Source organism: Urocitellus parryii, chromosome 14 (genome assembly GCF_045843805.1).
Source record: "Urocitellus parryii isolate mUroPar1 chromosome 14, mUroPar1.hap1, whole genome shotgun sequence".
Lineage (NCBI taxonomy): Eukaryota > Metazoa > Chordata > Mammalia > Rodentia > Sciuridae > Urocitellus > Urocitellus parryii.
Window position 1 is genome coordinate 66,293,187 of NC_135544.1, and position 16,939 is coordinate 66,310,125.

At 63.7% G+C, this 16,939-nt stretch overlaps 1 protein-coding gene across 1 annotated transcript in view; it reads right to left on the reverse strand.

Moving 5' to 3' along the window:
* The window catches only part of Dlgap2 (DLG associated protein 2), a 243,944-nt gene that overhangs the window by 135,493 nt on the left and 91,512 nt on the right, over window positions 1-16,939 (reverse strand). The window contains exon 3 of the mRNA XM_077792488.1: window positions 3,957-4,022. Within this exon, the coding sequence (XP_077648614.1) occupies window positions 3,957-4,022 (66 nt within the window). The remainder of the gene's footprint in view (window positions 1-3,956; window positions 4,023-16,939) is intronic.

Consider the following 16,939-nt stretch of genomic DNA (forward strand, 5'->3'; position numbering starts at 1 on the left):
GGAGCTAATGTGTGGGAGCAACCTGAGCACCATGATGGACCTGGGGCGAGCGGAGCATGGCCTGTCCACACACCAGAGCGTACTACAGCCTGAGAGGAAGGAGGTTCCACACACGCTCCCACTGAGGTGACCTCGGGGCACTGTGCTGAGGGATACCAGCCCGCCACCAGAGACGAGCTGTGACTCCACTCATATGAGGTTCCTGGAGTCCTCAAATGCACAGCACAGAGGGTGGGATGGGGTGCTAGGGGCCGGGGACGAAGTGGTGTTCAGGGGGACATCTCAGTTCATAAAGGAGCTCTGGGGGTTGCTGGCAATGACCACCGCACAGCATGTGAGTGTCCTCAATGCCACTGAACAGCATAAACAGGTAGAAAAGTGAATTTCATGTTCATACCTGGCCACAGTAACAAGCGGCTTTGTTCCTTACCTCTGGCCTGCACAACAAGCAGTGTGACATTCTGACTCCTTCACCTGGCCTTATCCCTCACTGTACTTCATGTGACCACAGACAAACTGAAGGAATCATCCAGGCTCCAGGTACGAGCTCAGCAAACTCCCTCTCCTGGGAGATCTACTAACTCATTTGTACCTTGTATTCAAGACTTGGTCTTCCACACCCCTCCCACTGCCCTTCCGCCAGAGTGCAACACGCGGCCTGAGAGGCCACTGCACCAAAAACGAACCTGCAGACCACCCTCTTCCCCAGGACGTGCTCACCAAGCCTCCAAGTTATGTGGACTGGAGAATTAGAATCTAGGTGCATCCTGCCCACCACTCTCCATGCTCTCTGCTCTCCACGCCCCTCCTACCCTGCATGCCCCCTCCTACCCAGCATGTCCCCTCCTACCCAGCATGCCCCCTCCTACCCTGCATGCCCCCTCCTACCCTGCATGTCCCCTCCTACCCTGCATGTCCCCTCCTACCCTGCATGTCCCCTCCTACCATGCATGTCCCCTCCTGATCTGCTTGGCCTTCCTGCTCTCCATGTCCCCTCCTACCCTGCATGTCCCCTCCAACCCTGCATGCCCCCTCCTAACCTACATGTCCACTCCTGCTCTGCATGTCCCCTCCTGCTCTGCATGTCCCCTCCTGCTCTCCATGCTCCCCTCCTGCTCTGCATGTCCCCTCCTGCTCTCCATGCTCCCCTCCTGCTCTGCATGTCCCCTCCTGCTCTCCATGCTCCCCTCCTGCTCTCCATGCTCCCCTCCTGCTCTCCATGCTCCCCTCCTGCTCTCCACTCTCCCCTCCTGCTCTCCATGCTCCCCTCCTGCTCTGCATGTCCCCTCCTGCTCTGCATGTCCCCTCCTGCTCTCCATGCTCCCCTCCTGCTCTCCATGCTCCCCTCCTGCTCTCCATGCTCCCCTCCTGCTCTGCATGTCCCCTCCTGCTCTCCATGCTCCCCTCCTGCTCTCCATGCTCCCCTCCTGCTCTCCATGCTCCCCTCCTGCTCTCCATGCTCCCCTCCTGCTCTCCATGCTCCCCTTCTGCTCTCCATGCTCCCCTCCTGCTCTGCATGTCCCCTCCTGCTCTCCACTCTCCCCTCCTGCTCTCCATGCTCCCCTCCTGCTCTCCATGCTCCCCTCCTGCTCTGCATGCTCCCCTCCTGCTCTGCATTCTCCCCTCCTGCTCTCCATGCTCCCCTCCTGCTCTGCATTCTCCCCTCCTGCTCTCCATGCTCCCCTCCTGCTCTCCATGCTCCCCTCCTGCTCTGCATGTCCCCTCCTGCTCTCCATGCTCCCCTCCTGATCTCCATGCTCCCCTCCTGCTCTCCATGCTCCCCTCCTGCTCTCCATGCTCCCCTCCTGCTCTCCATGCTCCCCTCCTGCTCTGCATGCTCCCCTCCTGCTCTGCATGCTCCCCTCCTGCTCTCCATGCTCCCCTCCTCCTCTGCATGCTCCCCTCCTGCTCTCCATGCTCCCCTCCTGCTCTGCATGCTTCAGGGATGCTTTGCATGTCCCCTCCTGCTCTCCATGCTCCCCTCCTGCTCTGCATGTCCCTCCTGCTCTGCATGTCCCTCCTGCTCTGCATGCTCCCCTCCTGCTCTCCATGCTCCCCTCCTCCTCTGCATGCTCCCCTCCTGCTCTCCATGCTCCTCTCCTCCTCTGCATGCTCCCCTCCTGCTCTGCATGCTCCCCTCCTGCTCTGCATGCTCCCCTCCTGCTCTGCATGCTTCAGGGATGCTTTGCATGTCCCCTCCTGCTCTCCATGCTCCCCTCCTGCTCTGCATGTCCCTCCTGCTCTGCATGTCCCCTCCTGCTCTCCATGCTCTCCTCCTCCTCTGCATGCTCCCCTCCTGCTTTGCATGCTCCCCTCCTGCTCTCCATGCTCCCCTCCTGCTCTGCATGCTCCAGGGCTGCTTTGCATGTCCCCTCCTGCTCTGCATGCTCCCCTCCTGCTCTGCATGCTCCCCTCCTGCTCTGCATGCTCCCCTCCTGCTCTGCATGTCCCTCCTGCTCTGCATGCTCCCCTCCTGCTCTGCATGCTCTCCTCCTCCTCTGCATGCTTCCTTCCTGCTCTGCATGCTCCAGGGCTGCTCTGCCGCTCCCTCATCGAAACAGACACAGAGATGAGCAGCATCACAGCCACTCTTGTGCATAACTCTTCCCATCAGCAAACACAATGACATAAGTGTACCCACACTTCAGTCAACAAAAGTCAAAGTGTTTCCATGCTCTCCTGGGAGCCTGAGGCCTGCCTGGAGCCACAGTCACTGTGGAGAGTTATGCTGAGGGACATAAAGAGGTACATGACCACTCAAATAAAAGGCTGTCACTCTCTCTAACAGGAGGCCAAAGTACTTCTAGTTTTCCCAAGAGAAGAAAGCGCATGTCTACTGTAGCTCCCTCCATAGCAGCTGGCAAGTGGTGCAGCCCAAGTGTCCTGCAGGGGTGAGAGGTGGACAGCATGGTCCTTCAGCTCAATGGATGTAACTCAGCTCAGAAAGAAGGGAGACTCTGACACATTCATACTTCCAGGGAGAAAGCCCGGCTTGGGGTGTCAGGCCAGATATTTCATATCTGGTTCTCTGTGGGAAGGTGCTGCTGTGTTTCCCACACCACCTGTTCTCGTACTTTAAATTGAGAAGAACACGTTTTGGGGCTGAGGTTTTCTTTACAAAGCACCCTGGCTTTACAGAAAGAGAGCCTTCAGTGCTCACTTCAACTCGGCACCACTCAAACCAGCAGCAGATCCAGTGACTGAGGGTCTGAAATGAACCAGGAAGAGCTCAGATTCAGAGTTGAACTAGCACCTTGACCTGGCCCTTGGGCAGCAACAGCCTTGGCTATCAGGGGCCAGGAAAGGACACAGAGGACCTGCAGGCTTCTGATCAGCTGCACTATGGAGGTCAAGAACCCAGAGACACCATAGGTCTCCTTTCTGGATTCATCCACGCTCCACGCCTCTAGCACAAGCATTTGCCCCTTTTCACCTGGGCACAACTCCGCGTCTGGAGACTGATGGCCACCTGGCACCAGCCCCTGTGTCTGGGGCCCCCGAAGGGAATTCCATGAGCAGCCCTGGTGCAGCCTCTGGAGCCTCCCCTGGAGGCAGCCTGCAGACCAGTGTGCGGGTGGAGGAGAGGAGAGGACTCTGCCCCACAGTCACAGAGCTGGGTGGAGCAGTGCAGTGCTAGGGCCCTCTGACAGAAGGTGCCCGTCACAGGACGGGGGACAGCTGCTCCTCGCGGAGGGCCACACTTCCCCTCCCACGGCAGCCTCCTCTGCCTCCAGGGTCTGGGATGACCTCTCTCTAAGAACTCCTGCAAGGTGTTCAAACAACTATTTTTGAAAAAAAAACCAAAAACTTGGCACCATTCATTTAGCTCCTACGGGGACCATCTCTAAGGCAAACTCGCATAACACTTTCGGGGGCCAGGTCCCACTGGCGGGTGTGCTGCAGCGCGCAGGCGCTGTGTGGTCCCAGTGTGAACAGCGCCGGCGTCTGTACTCTACCTAGGTCTTCCTCCGCTGGCCCTGGGAAGCTGAGGCCCGGCTGGACCAGGTCTCCTCCTTCTTCCTCTGCAAAGAGAGAAACAAAGTCACACTTTACTATGGCTCTGATGTGGCTTCATGGTGCATGCACAGCTGCAAAGCTCCTCACCACCCACGTGGCTCACCCACCTGAGACACTCGTTTTCCTCAAGTGCCACAGTTCAGAGCCCAGCATCTTGTGCCAATAACCTGGGGACCAACCACCACTTTTTGTAGAAACCTGGTGATAAAGGACATGGCCCTCCCCCACAGGCAGGAGCTCAGCTGCTGGTGAGATGGGCCTCGGCTTCCCTGTGGCTGAGCTCTGGGCTCAGGGGCCTCATCAGCATCGGGAGGCTGCAGTGACTGCACCTGGCTCCTTCCAGCCAGGTGGGTCTGGTGGGAAGTACCCCACCGTCCACAAAGCTCTGTCTGCCTCCTGGTCCTCCATGGGCAGAGCCGAAGTCACTGCTGCACGGCCGCACACTGGGTCACCCTGGTCAATTTTGCCCAAAGCAGCACCTTCACTTCCCACTGGGAGCCCCCGGGCCGTGGGGTTCATTGTTCCCAGTGCTGCCGTCCTGTGCCTGGGACAGCCTGTGCCCCGGGGCACTGCCCCTGCACAGCTGGGCTGCAGAGGTGCAGGGAGCCGAGTGGCATTTTATCCAGCTAGCCCCTGGGAAGCTGGGCTCAGGGTCAGCTGTGGCCCTGCCCTGGGCTCTGCCTGGATGACCAGACACTGTCCTCCCAGGGCCATGGGCCATCTGGACGGTGTGTCGCCTGGGCTTCCTGCCATGGCAACAGTCAGGCACACAGCGCTCGTCGGGAGGGGTTCCAGGAAGGGCTCCTTCCAGCCACACTTCACAGTGACACTTGTGTAAACACACATGGGATGTGCCAAGATGATAGCCTCTGCCTGCTCACAAGTACCTGTGCACACACACGTGCGCCCAGGTGTGGCCATCGCGTGGGCACAGACCCGTACCTGCAGCTGTGTGTTTGGACTCTGGCTCACACAGCTCGGTGGGCCTCCAGCTCTCACTGGTGGGCTCTGAGGTGCCCCACACCTGTGGGCCTCAGGGTCAGAGTGTTGGCCACACACAGGTCTGTGCAGGACCGTGGCAGTACACCGTGGCCAAGCCTGGTCAGTCTCCTGTCACCCTCTGAACCAGCCTGTCAGAATTTGCTGTCAGGAGGAGGGTACGTGGCAGACTGGCTGCAGAGGCACTGAGGAAGGTGCCCGGGCTCCCACGGGGACAGGGTGGGCTCCTGACCTCCCAGTCACTGACTTAAAGAGCTCATGTCTGAGTCGGTCACGGATCTTAGGACAGCCTGTTCTGGTTGTCTAGCCCACAGCTTGCCCACTCCAGCACGGTCACAGCACTTGCTCAGTCTGCGGCCACTGCAAAGCCCTCAGCCCAGTGACCACACCAAGCATATTAACCCAGGAGTGGCCTGACTTCATTTGTTTCAAAACACAACAGGCATGTGTACTTAAGTAGTTCATGGAACAGAGTCACAGTGTCACCTTACAAACAGGTGCAGGCTGACGGGTTAGGATAGGATTCAGGGGTGACCCCAGAAACAAGTCCCCAGCCTCAGTCTCTCTCACTCCCTGGAACACACTTAGACAAACAAGTGTGGGCTTGGACACACAGGGTTTGAACCAGGAGAACATGCCCCATTGTTCAATCATGAGTGCGCTGCGACAGGCAGAAGCTGGGCACAACCAAGACATGGGGCCCAGGCACACAGAGCTCAGTGTGCAGGAGGAGCACACCAACATCCGAGAACAGCACCCGGGCTGACGGTGGGAGGGTAAGGAAGTCACCCCTAAATCTTTCTGGAAGAAAGCTGGCTGCACGGTTCACCTTGCTGCTCGTCAGATCGGGGAAAACAGGCCGAGGAGCGGCTTCACTCACACAAGACCTTCCAACTGTGGAAGCTGTACCAGGCCCAGGTCTGGGCATCGATGGTGCCAGCCTTTGGTGCTGCTCTGGAGCTGGTAGAGCCTAGCTCAGGTTGCGCGTTGGCACCTTCCTGTCCAACAAGTCCTGTACTCCAGCCGGATTCTGTGTGTGCACCATCCACCTACCCCTGCCCAGAATCCAGCCAGGCAGGCCCCCGCTCAGCGGGCCCCCCTATCCACGAGTCCTGGTGCTCCTCGCACCTCGGCTTCCACTGCGGGGTTCACCATGCGCCTGAGGAGTGCGCCGAGCAGGCGACACCAAAGGACACCTGAGGCTCTCAAACTCCACGCCCACTGCGCTGACGCTGGGGACCCCAATCGGCCCTCCTCAGGTCAGAAGACACGAGGCACATCTCTCTTCTGCCTGCCTGCTGTCACAGGAACCAGGGGCTGCACGCATGTCACAAACGACAAGGGCCATCTACCATGAGACTGCTGTGTACAGGGACCACAGCTCCCTGTGCCATGCTCCTCACGCTGCTCCTCACCCTGCCCCTCACCCTCCTCCTCACCCTGCCCCTCACCCTCCTCCTCACGCTGCTCCTCACCCTCCTCCTCACCCTCCTCCTCACCCTGCCCCTCACCCTGCTCCTCACCCTGCCCCTCACCCTGCTCCTCACCCTCCTCCTCACCCTCCTCCTCACCCTCCTCCTCACCCTCCTCCTCACCCTGCTGCTCACCCTGCTCCTCACCCTGCCCCTCACCCTGCTCCTCACCCTCCTCCTCACCCTCCTCCTCACCCTCCTCCTCACCCTCCTCCTCACCCTCCTCCTCACCCTGCTGCTCACCCTGCCCCTCACCCTCCTCCTCACCCTCCTCCTCACCCTGCTCCTCACCCTCCTCCTCACCCTCCTCCTCACCCTCCTCCTCACCCTGCTGCTCACCCTGCTCCTCACCCTACCCCTCACCCTGCTCCTCACCCTCCTCCTCACCCTCCTCCTCACCCTGCTCCTCACCCTCCTCCTCACCCTCCTCCTCACCCTGCTCCTCACCCTCCTCCTCACCCTCCTCCTCACCCTCCTCCTCACCCCTGCTGCTCACGCTGCTCCTCACCCTCCTCCTCACGCTGCTCCTCACCCTCCTCCTCACCCTGCTCCTCACCCTCCTCCTCACCCTCCTCCTCACCCTGCCCCTCACCCTGCTCCTCACCCTCCTCCTCACCCTCCTCCTCACCCTGCTCCTCACCCTGCCCCTCACCCTCCTCCTCACCCTGCCCCTCACCCTGCTCCTCACCCTCCTCCTCACCCTCCTCCTCACCCCTGCTGCTCACGCTGCTCCTCACCCTCCTCCTCACGCTGCCCCTCACCCTGCCCCTCACCCTCCTCCTCACCCTCCTCCTCACCCTCCTCCTCACCCTCCTCCTCACCCTCCACCTCACCCTGCTCCTCACCCTCCTCCTCACGCTGCCCCTCACCCTGCTCCTCACCCTGCTCCTCACCCTCCTCCTCACCCTCCTCCTCACCCTGCCCCTCACCCTCCTCCTCACCCCTGCTGCTCACGCTGCTCCTCACCCTCCTCCTCACGCTGCTCCTCACCCTCCTCCTCACGCTGCTCCTCACCCTGCCCCTCACCCTGCCCCTCACCCTGCCCCTCACCCTCCTCCTCACCCTCCTCCTCACCCTCCTCCTCACCCTGCCCCTCACCCTCCTCCTTACCCTCCTCCTCACCCTCCTCCTCACCCTGCTCCTCACCCTCCTCCTCACCCTGCTCCTCACCCTGCCCCTCACCCTCCTCCTCACCCTCCTCCTCACCCTGCCCCTCACCCTCCTCCTTACCCTCCTCCTCACCCTCCTCCTCACCCTGCTCCTCACCCTGCTCCTCACCCTCCTCCTCACCCTGCTCCTCACCCTGCTCCTCACCCTGCCCCTCACCCTCCTCCTCACCCTCCTCCTCACCCTCCTCCTCACCCTCCTCCTCACTCTGCCCCTCACCCTCCTCCTCACCCTCCACCTCACCCTGCCCCTCACCCTCCTCCTCACCCTCCTCCTCACCCTCCTCCTCACCCTCCTCCTCACCCTCCACCTCACCCTGCTCCTCACCCTCCTCCTCACGCTGCCCCTCACCCTGCTGCTCACCCTGCTCCTCACCCTCCTCCTCACCCTCCTCCTCACCCTGCCCCTCACCCTCCTCCTCACCCCTGCTGCTCACGCTGCTCCTCACCCTCCTCCTCACGCTGCTCCTCACCCTCCTCCTCACGCTGCTCCTCACCCTGCCCCTCACCCTGCCCCTCACCCTGCCCCTCACCCTCCTCCTCACCCTCCTCCTCACCCTCCTCCTCACCCTGCCCCTCACCCTCCTCCTTACCCTCCTCCTCACCCTCCTCCTCACCCTGCTCCTCACCCTCCTCCTCACCCTGCTCCTCACCCTGCCCCTCACCCTCCTCCTCACCCTCCTCCTCACCCTGCCCCTCACCCTCCTCCTTACCCTCCTCCTCACCCTCCTCCTCACCCTGCTCCTCACCCTGCTCCTCACCCTCCTCCTCACCCTGCTCCTCACCCTGCTCCTCACCCTGCCCCTCACCCTCCTCCTCACCCTCCTCCTCACCCTCCTCCTCACCCTCCTCCTCACTCTGCCCCTCACCCTGCCCCTCACCCTCCTCCTCACCCTGCCCCTCACCCTCCTCCTCACCCTCCTCCTCACCCTCCTCCTCACCCTGCTCCTCACCCTCCTCCTCACCCTGCTCCTCACCCTCCTCCTCACCCTGCCCCTCACCCTGCTCCTCACCCTCCTCCTCACCCTCCTCCTCACCCTCCTCCTCACCCCTGCTGCTCACGCTGCTCCTCACCCTCCTCCTCACCCTGCTCCTCACCCTCCTCCTCACCCTGCCCCTCACCCTCCTCCTCACCCTGCTCCTCACCCTGCTCCTCACCCTGCCCCTCACCCTGCTCCTCACCCTCCTCCTCACCCTCCTCCTCACCCTCCTCCTCACCCTCCTCCTCACCCTGCTCCTCACCCTCCTCCTCACCCTCCTCCTCACCCTCCTCCTCACCCTGCCCCTCACCCTGCTCCTCACCCTCCTCCTCACCCTGCTCCTCACCCTCCTCCTCACCCTGCCCCTCACCCTGCTCCTCACCCTCCTCCTCACCCTCCTCCTCACCCTCCTCCTCACCCTGCTCCTCACCCTCCTCCTCACCCTCCTCCTCACCCTCCTCCTCACCCTGCTCCTCACCCTCCTCCTCACCCTGCCCCTCACCCTGCTCCTCACCCTCCTCCTCACCCTCCTCCTCACCCTCCTCCTCACCCCTGCTGCTCACGCTGCTCCTCACCCTCCTCCTCACCCTCCTCCTCACCCTCCTCCTCACCCTGCTCCTCACCCTCCTCCTCACCCTGCTCCTCACCCTGCCCCTCACCCTCCTCCTCACCCTGCCCCTCACCCTCCTCCTCACCCTCCTCCTCAACCTCCTCCTCACCCACCTCCTCACCCTGCTCCTCACCCTGCCCCTCACCCTGCTCCTCACCCTCCTCCTCACCCTCCTCCTCACCCTGCTCCTCACCCTCCTCCTCACCCTGCTCCTCACCCTCCTCCTCACCCTGCCCCTCACCCTGCTCCTCACCCTGCTCCTCACCCTGCTCCTCACCCTCCTCCTCACCCTGCTCCTCACCCTCCTCCTCACCCTCCTCCTCACCCTGCTCCTCACCCTGCTCCTCACCCACCTCCTCACCCTCCTCCTCACCCCTGCTGCTCACGCTGCTCCTCACCCTCCTCCTCACCCTGCTCCTCACCCTGCCCCTCACCCTCCTCCTCACCCTGCCCCTCACCCTGCTCCTCACCCTCCTCCTCACCCTCCTCCTCACCCTGCTCCTCACCCTCCTCCTCACCCTGCTCCTCACCCTCCTCCTCACCCTGCCCCTCACCCTGCTCCTCACCCTCCTCCTCACCCTCCCCCTCACCCTGCTCCTCACCCTCCTCCTCACCCTGCTCCTCACCCTCCTCCTCACCCTGCCCCTCACCCTGCTCCTCACCCTGCTCCTCACCCTCCTCCTCACCCTCCTCCTCACCCTGCTCCTCACCCTCCTCCTCACCCTCCTCCTCACCCTGCTCCTCACCCTCCTCCTCACCCTCCTCCTCACCCTCCTCCTCACCCCTGCTGCTCACGCTGCTCCTCACCCTCCTCCTCACCCTGCTCCTCACCCTCCTCCTCACCCTGCCCCTCACCCTCCTCCTCACCCTGCTCCTCACCCTGTCCCTCACCCTGCTCCTCACCCTCCTCCTCACCCTCCTCCTCACCCTGCTCCTCACCCTCCTCCTCACCCTCCTCCTCACCCTGCTCCTCACCCTCCTCCTCACCCTCCTCCTCACCCTCCTCCTCACCCCTGCTGCTCACGCTGCTCCTCACCCTCCTCCTCACGCTGCTCCTCACCCTCCTCCTCACCCTGCCCCTCACCCTGCCCCTCACCCTCCTCCTCACCCTGCCCCTCACCCTGCCCCTCACCCTCCTCCTCACCCTGCCCCTCACCCTGCTCCTCACCCTCCTCCTCACCCTCCTCCTCACCCCTGCTGCTCACGCTGCTCCTCACCCTCCTCCTCACGCTGCTCCTCACCCTCCTCCTCACGCTGCTCCTCACCCTGCTCCTCACCCTCCTCCTCACCCTCCTCCTCACTCTGCTCCTCACCCTCCTCCTCACCCTCCTCCTCACCCTGCTCCTCACCCTGCCCCTCACCCTCCTCCTCACTCTGCCCCTGACCCTCCTCCTCACCCTCCTCCTCACCCTCCTCCTCACCCTCCTCCTCACCCTCCTCCTCACCCTGCCCCTCACCCTCCTCCTCACCCTCCTCCTCACCCTCCTCCTCACCCCTGCTGCTCACGCTGCTCCTCACCCTCCTGCTCACCCTGCTCCTCACCCTGCCCCTCACCCTCCTCCTCACCCTCCTCCTCACCCTGCCCCTCACCCTCCTCCTTACCCTCCTCCTCACCCTCCTCCTCACCCTGCTCCTCACCCTGCTCCTCACCCTCCTCCTCACCCTGCTCCTCACCCTCCTCCTCACCCTGCTCCTCACCCTGCTCCTCACCCTGCCCCTCACCCTCCTCCTCACCCTCCTCCTCACCCTCCTCCTCACCCTCCTCCTCACCCTCCTCCTCACCCTCCACCTCACCCTCCTCCTCACCCTCCTCCTCACCCTGCTGCTCACCCTGCTCCTCACCCTCCTCCTCACCCTCCTCCTCACCCCTGCTGCTCACGCTGCTCCTCACCCTCCTCCTCACCCTGCTCCTCACCCTCCTCCTCACCCTCCTCCTCACCCTGCTCCTCACCCTGCCCCTCACCCTGCTCCTCACCCTGCCCCTCACCCTCCTCCTCACTCTGCCCCTCACCCTGCTCCTCACCCTGCCCCTCACCCTGCTCCTCACCCTGCCCCTCACCCTGCTACTCACCCTGCCCCTCACCCTGCTCCTCACCCTGCCCCTCACCGTCCTCCTCACTCTGCCCCTCACCCTCCTCCTCACCCTCCTCCTCACCCTGCTCCTCACCCTCCTCCTCACCCTGCCCCTCACCCTGCTCCTCACCCTGCTCCTCACCCTCCTCCTCACCCTGCTCCTCACCCTCCTCCTCACCCTCCTCCTCACCCTCCTCCTCACCCTCCTCCTCACCCTGCTCCTCACCCTCCTCCTCACCCTGCCCCTCACCCTCCTCCTCACCCTCCTCCTCACCCTGCTCCTCACCCTCCTCCTCACCCTCCTCCTCACCCTCCTCCTCACCCTCCTCCTCACCCTGCCCCTCACCCTCCTCCTCACCCTCCTCCTCACCCTGCTCCTCACCCTCCTCCTCACCCTGCCCCTCACCCTGCTCCTCACCCTGCTCCTCACCCTCCTCCTCACCCTGCCCCTCACCCTGCTCCTCACCCTGCTCCTCACCCCCCTCTCACCCTGCTCCTCACCCTCCTCCTCACCCTCCTCCTCACCCTCCTCCTCACCCTCCTCCTCACCCTCCTCCTCACCCTGCCCCTCACCCTCCTCCTCACCCTGCCCCTCACCCTCCTCCTCACCCTCCTCCTCACCCTGCTCCTCACCCTCCTCCTCACCCTGCTCCTCACCCTCCTCCTCACCCTGCCCCTCACCCTGCTCCTCACCCTCCTCCTCACCCTCCTCCTCACCCTGCGCCTCACCCTGCCCCTCACCCTCCTCCTCACCCTCCTCCTCACCCTGCTCCTCACCCTCCTCCTCACCCTGCTCCTCACCCTCCTCCTCACCCTGCCCCTCACCCTCCTCCTCACCCTCCTCCTCACCCTGCTCCTCACCCTGCCCCTCACCCTCCTCCTTACCCTCCTCCTCACCCTCCTCCTGACCCTGCTCCTCACCCTGCTCCTCACCCTCCTCCTCACCCTGCTCCTCACCCTCCTCCTCACCCTGCTCCTCGCCCTGCTCCTCACCCTGCCCCTCACCCTCCTCCTCACCCTCCTCCTCACCCTCCTCCTCACCCTCCTCCTCACCCTCCACCTCACCCTCCTCCTCACCCTCCTCCTCACCCTGCTGCTCACCCTGCTCCTCACCCTCCTCCTCACCCTCCTCCTCACCCCTGCTGCTCACGCTGCTCCTCACCCTCCTCCTCACCCTGCTCCTCACCCTCCTCCTCACCCTCCTCCTCACCCTGCTCCTCACCCTGCCCCTCACCCTGCTCCTCACCCTGCCCCTCACCCTCCTCCTCACTCTGCCCCTCACCCTGCTCCTCACCCTGCCCCTCACCCTGCTCCTCACCCTGCCCCTCACCCTGCTCCTCACCCTGCCCCTCACCCTGCTCCTCACCCTGCCCCTCACCCTCCTCCTCACTCTGCCCCTCACCCTCCTCCTCACCCTCCTCCTCACCCTGCTCCTCACCCTCCTCCTCACCCTGCCCCTCACCCTGCTCCTCACCCTGCTCCTCACCCTCCTCCTCACCCTGCTCCTCACCCTCCTCCTCACCCTCCTCCTCACCCTCCTCCTCACCCTCCTCCTCACCCTGCTCCTCACCCTCCTCTTCACCCTGCTCCTCACCCTCCTCCTCACCCTGCCCCTCACCCTCCTCCTCACCCTCCTCCTCACCCTGCTCCTCACCCTCCTCCTCACCCTCCTCCTCACCCTCCTCCTCACCCTCCTCCTCACCCTGCCCCTCACCCTCCTCCTCACCCTCCTCCTCACCCTGCTCCTCACCCTCCTCCTCACCCTGCCCCTCACCCTGCTCCTCACCCTGCTCCTCACCCTCCTCCTCACCCTGCGCCTCACCCTGCTCCTCACCCCCCTCTCACCCTGCTCCTCACCCTCCTCCTCACCCTCCTCCTCACCCTCCTCCTCACCCTCCTCCTCACCCTCCTCCTCACCCTGCCCCTCACCCTCCTCCTCACCCTGCCCCTCACCCTCCTCCTCACCCTCCTCCTCACCCTGCTCCTCACCCTCCTCCTCACCCTGCTCCTCACCCTCCTCCTCACCCTGCCCCTCACCCTGCTCCTCACCCTCCTCCTCACCCTCCTCCTCACCCTGCGCCTCACCCTGCCCCTCACCCTCCTCCTCACCCTCCTCCTCACCCTGCTCCTCACCCTCCTCCTCACCCTGCTCCTCACCCTCCTCCTCACCCTGCCCCTCACCCTCCTCCTCACCCTCCTCCTCACCCTGCTCCTCACCCTGCCCCTCACCCTCCTCCTCACCCTGCTCCTCACCCTCCTCCTCACCCTGCCCCTCACCCTCCTCCTCACCCTGCCCCTCACCCTCCTCCTCACCCTCCTCCTCACCCTCCTCCTCACCCTGCCCCTCACCCTGCTCCTCACCCTCCTCCTCACCCTGCTCCTCACCCTCCTCCTCACCCTCCTCCTCACCCTCCTCCTCACCCTGCTCCTCACCCTGCTCCTCACCCTCCTCCTCACCCTCCTCCTCACCCTCCTCCTCACCCTGCTCCTCACCCTCTTCCTCACCCTGCTCCTCACCCTCCTCCTCACCCTGCCCCTCACCCTGCTCCTCACCCTGCTCCTCACCCTCCTCCTCACCCTGCGCCTCACCCTGCTCCTTACCCCTGCTCCTCACCCCCCTCTCACCCTGCTCCTCACCCTCCTCCTCACCCTCCTCCTCACCCTCCTCCTCACCCTCCTCCTTACCCTCCTCCTCACCCTGCCCCTCACCCCTGCTCTCAATGCCCCCCGCCAGGCTGTGGCTGTGAGGTCAGCCCAGCTCCTCTTCCCACTGTCCCCCTGAGCGGCTCAGCGGGGAGGTGCTGGCGATGGCGACTGTGCGACACGAATCAGCTGCCGCATCAGGGGCCTCCATGCAGCCTCCTGCCCAGACCCCATCACACTTGCTTAACAGAAATAGAAAGTGCCTCAGACTGAGCAGTCCTGGAAACGGTCCCTCACTCTTCCGCGCCTCTGATGAGCTCCAGCTTCAGTGCAGAAGCAGTCTTTTACCGCCACGGCTCCTGCCGGGAGTCCTCTTCCCGACGGGCTCTCTCACGTGCTCTCTGGCTGAATCCGCTCGGTGACTTATTTTTCTTATAGACAGAATTTAATGCTGTGCTCCCTCAAGTACGGCCCTGGGGGCCTGCTATGCACTTGTGGGTGGGCTGGAAGGAGGCCTCCCCCAGAGTCAGCACCCCCTCCAGGTCACAGTGCCCTCCCTGACACGGTGCCTGGGTGACTTGGGAGGAGGCTGTTCAGTGTGGGACCTGCCCCCCAGGCAAGCCATTGCACCTGACCACGGCCCGGGCTGCACTTCAGTTTCTCTGGAGCCCCTTCCTGCCTCAGGTCAATGGCTCCCCGCTGGCCCGGACCCTGGGTTGCCAAGGCAGCGCTGACTGCTCTGCAGCTCTGAGCCATGGGCAGGCACCGCCTTGGCCCACAGGACTGCTTGTCCACAGTCATGGGATGAGGTACTTCAGACTTATAAGCTACTCACTTCCCTGGAGGGGGAGAGCCCGTGCGTCCCAGAGGAGAAAGCAGGGCACTTCCTCAAACCCACCTCCCAACCCAGGGACCAGGTGGTGCTTCACCAATGACTGACAGGAGGACCAGAGAAGCGGAGCTCCCCATCTGAGGGCACACAGCCTCGGCTTCCCCGCTGGCCCAGACCCCATGCTCTCCTCGGCTCTGTGAGCGAGTCCTGCAGTGCAGCCCAGCTCTGGCCTTCCTCCAGAGGCCTCTGGGCACTGATGGAGGTCAGAGAGAAAATCTCCCCTAGAGAGGCACAAGAGTGACCCGTGAGTGGCCAGAGGGCCTCTTCCAGGAGAGTGAGACTTTCACAGAAGCCGGGGTGGCCTTGTCCTCTGTGGACAGAGCAGTGCCGTCTCCTGGGCTGCTCTGGGGGCAGGTGGGGGTCCCGAGTCACTGCCTAGGGGACGGTGGGCTGGGCAGCCCTCATTCTCTGCATCTCTGGAGGGTACTGGAGTGGACGCGGGGTGCTCAGGGCCGTGGCTCGTCCTGGCCCCCGCAGTCTGCTGCTCTTTGTTTTTAAATCTGTGTCACTGGGGCTTGCCCACATCTCCCTGTGGGAATGGGGGGAAGGCCCTGTGCCCTGGGAGAACAGGGCACAGAGGTGTCAGGCACACAGGGCTGAGGGACCTGCCCCCCAGGGGTGCACTCATGGAGCAGAGAGCGTGGCCCGGGACACCACTGCAGGCCTGCACCTGAACCCGAGGTGAAGCTGGGTGGGATGGACAACCTGATGGACAGGTGGACACAAGACCTGCTGTTTTTATCGTCCCTGGCCCATGCTCTTCCGGTCACCTTCTCCCTCTACCCTTATCACTAACCCTAGACAACACCCCCCGGGACCCTCTTGCCGTGGGGGCTCCGCTCCTGTCTATCACTTTAATAAACCGGCTCCTCGGCTCTGGCCCTTGGTGTCCGTGGATCTCAGTCTCTGAACGTGTGAGACAAAGCACCCACAGATCCTCGCATCTCACTGGTAGCAGGCAGGCCCTCGGGGACAGGACTTGCCCACAGTCCCACCAGAATGGTACTTCCTGGCTGCGCCTCCTGTAGTACCTCCCTTTCCTCAAAGGACTTCTAAACAGAACCCTAAGCTACTGGACAGAGACGAGGGGCTGCTCCGGAGGAGATGAGCAGAGCTCCCTGGGCTTCTCTGCAGAACCCCAGCAGGGGCCTGTTCCCAGCCTGGCCCTGGTTCTGGAGCTGGCCACTTCCGCTCACTGCTGCAGGTGTTCTCTCACTGGACAGGAGCCTGAGACTTTGCTCCAGAATCAAGGTGACAGCATCTGACCATCACCCAAGTCCATGGCCTCCCACCTGCCTTCCATTTCAGCCTCCCTGGGGATCTGGCCTGGCCCACAGAGGGGCCAGAGGGGAGGAGAGGCAGCCGTGTCCTCTGGTGTGGCCTCGGCTCCAGCTTGGGCCTCTGAGCTCTGGCTCCACGGCACCCGCTCCAGGTGCCCTGCCTGCGCAGATCTCCTGCCCGCTGTGGGCCCTGGTGGAGCACACACAGCCCTCCTGGCTCCTGGCACGTCCCTGCAGGGCACGACAGTGCTCCAGCTGTCCTGAGGACCTGGGAGGCTCGGCCAGCGCCTCCGTCCTACCTGTGAGTGCGAGTGGGCCTGAGCTCACCTCCGAGTCCTTGCTGCATCACTCCGTCGCCTGCCACTGCCCCTGGCTCTCTCAGGTGGCTTCTCCTTGTCTATCTCCTGTGTGCTGCACCTGGGCTCATGGACAGTGACCCTGAGGGTGGGGAGAGCAGGGGGGCCGTGGACACACACCCCGCAGCTCTGTCTACAGCCAGTGAGGTCCTGGCTGCAGCCCCTGGGGTGGGCCATGCTCCGGGGCGCCCAGCCCAGGACCCTTGGGGGCTCCGTGTGCTGAGTCACCCGCCGTGTCCGGGAGGCAGTGTCCCAGGGCCCGGGTTCTCTGCATTCTCAAGGGCACATGGCTGCTGCTCTCACGACAGGATTGAAGGTCCCTAGATGGAGGGCTCATTTAGGCTTGGCAAGACAATGGCACTGATGAGCCTCCAGCCTGGCTGCTCTCCCGTTCCGCCCAGCTGCACCGCCTCGCTGCCGGCTTTTCTCGGGAAATGCAGAGAGGCTCCTG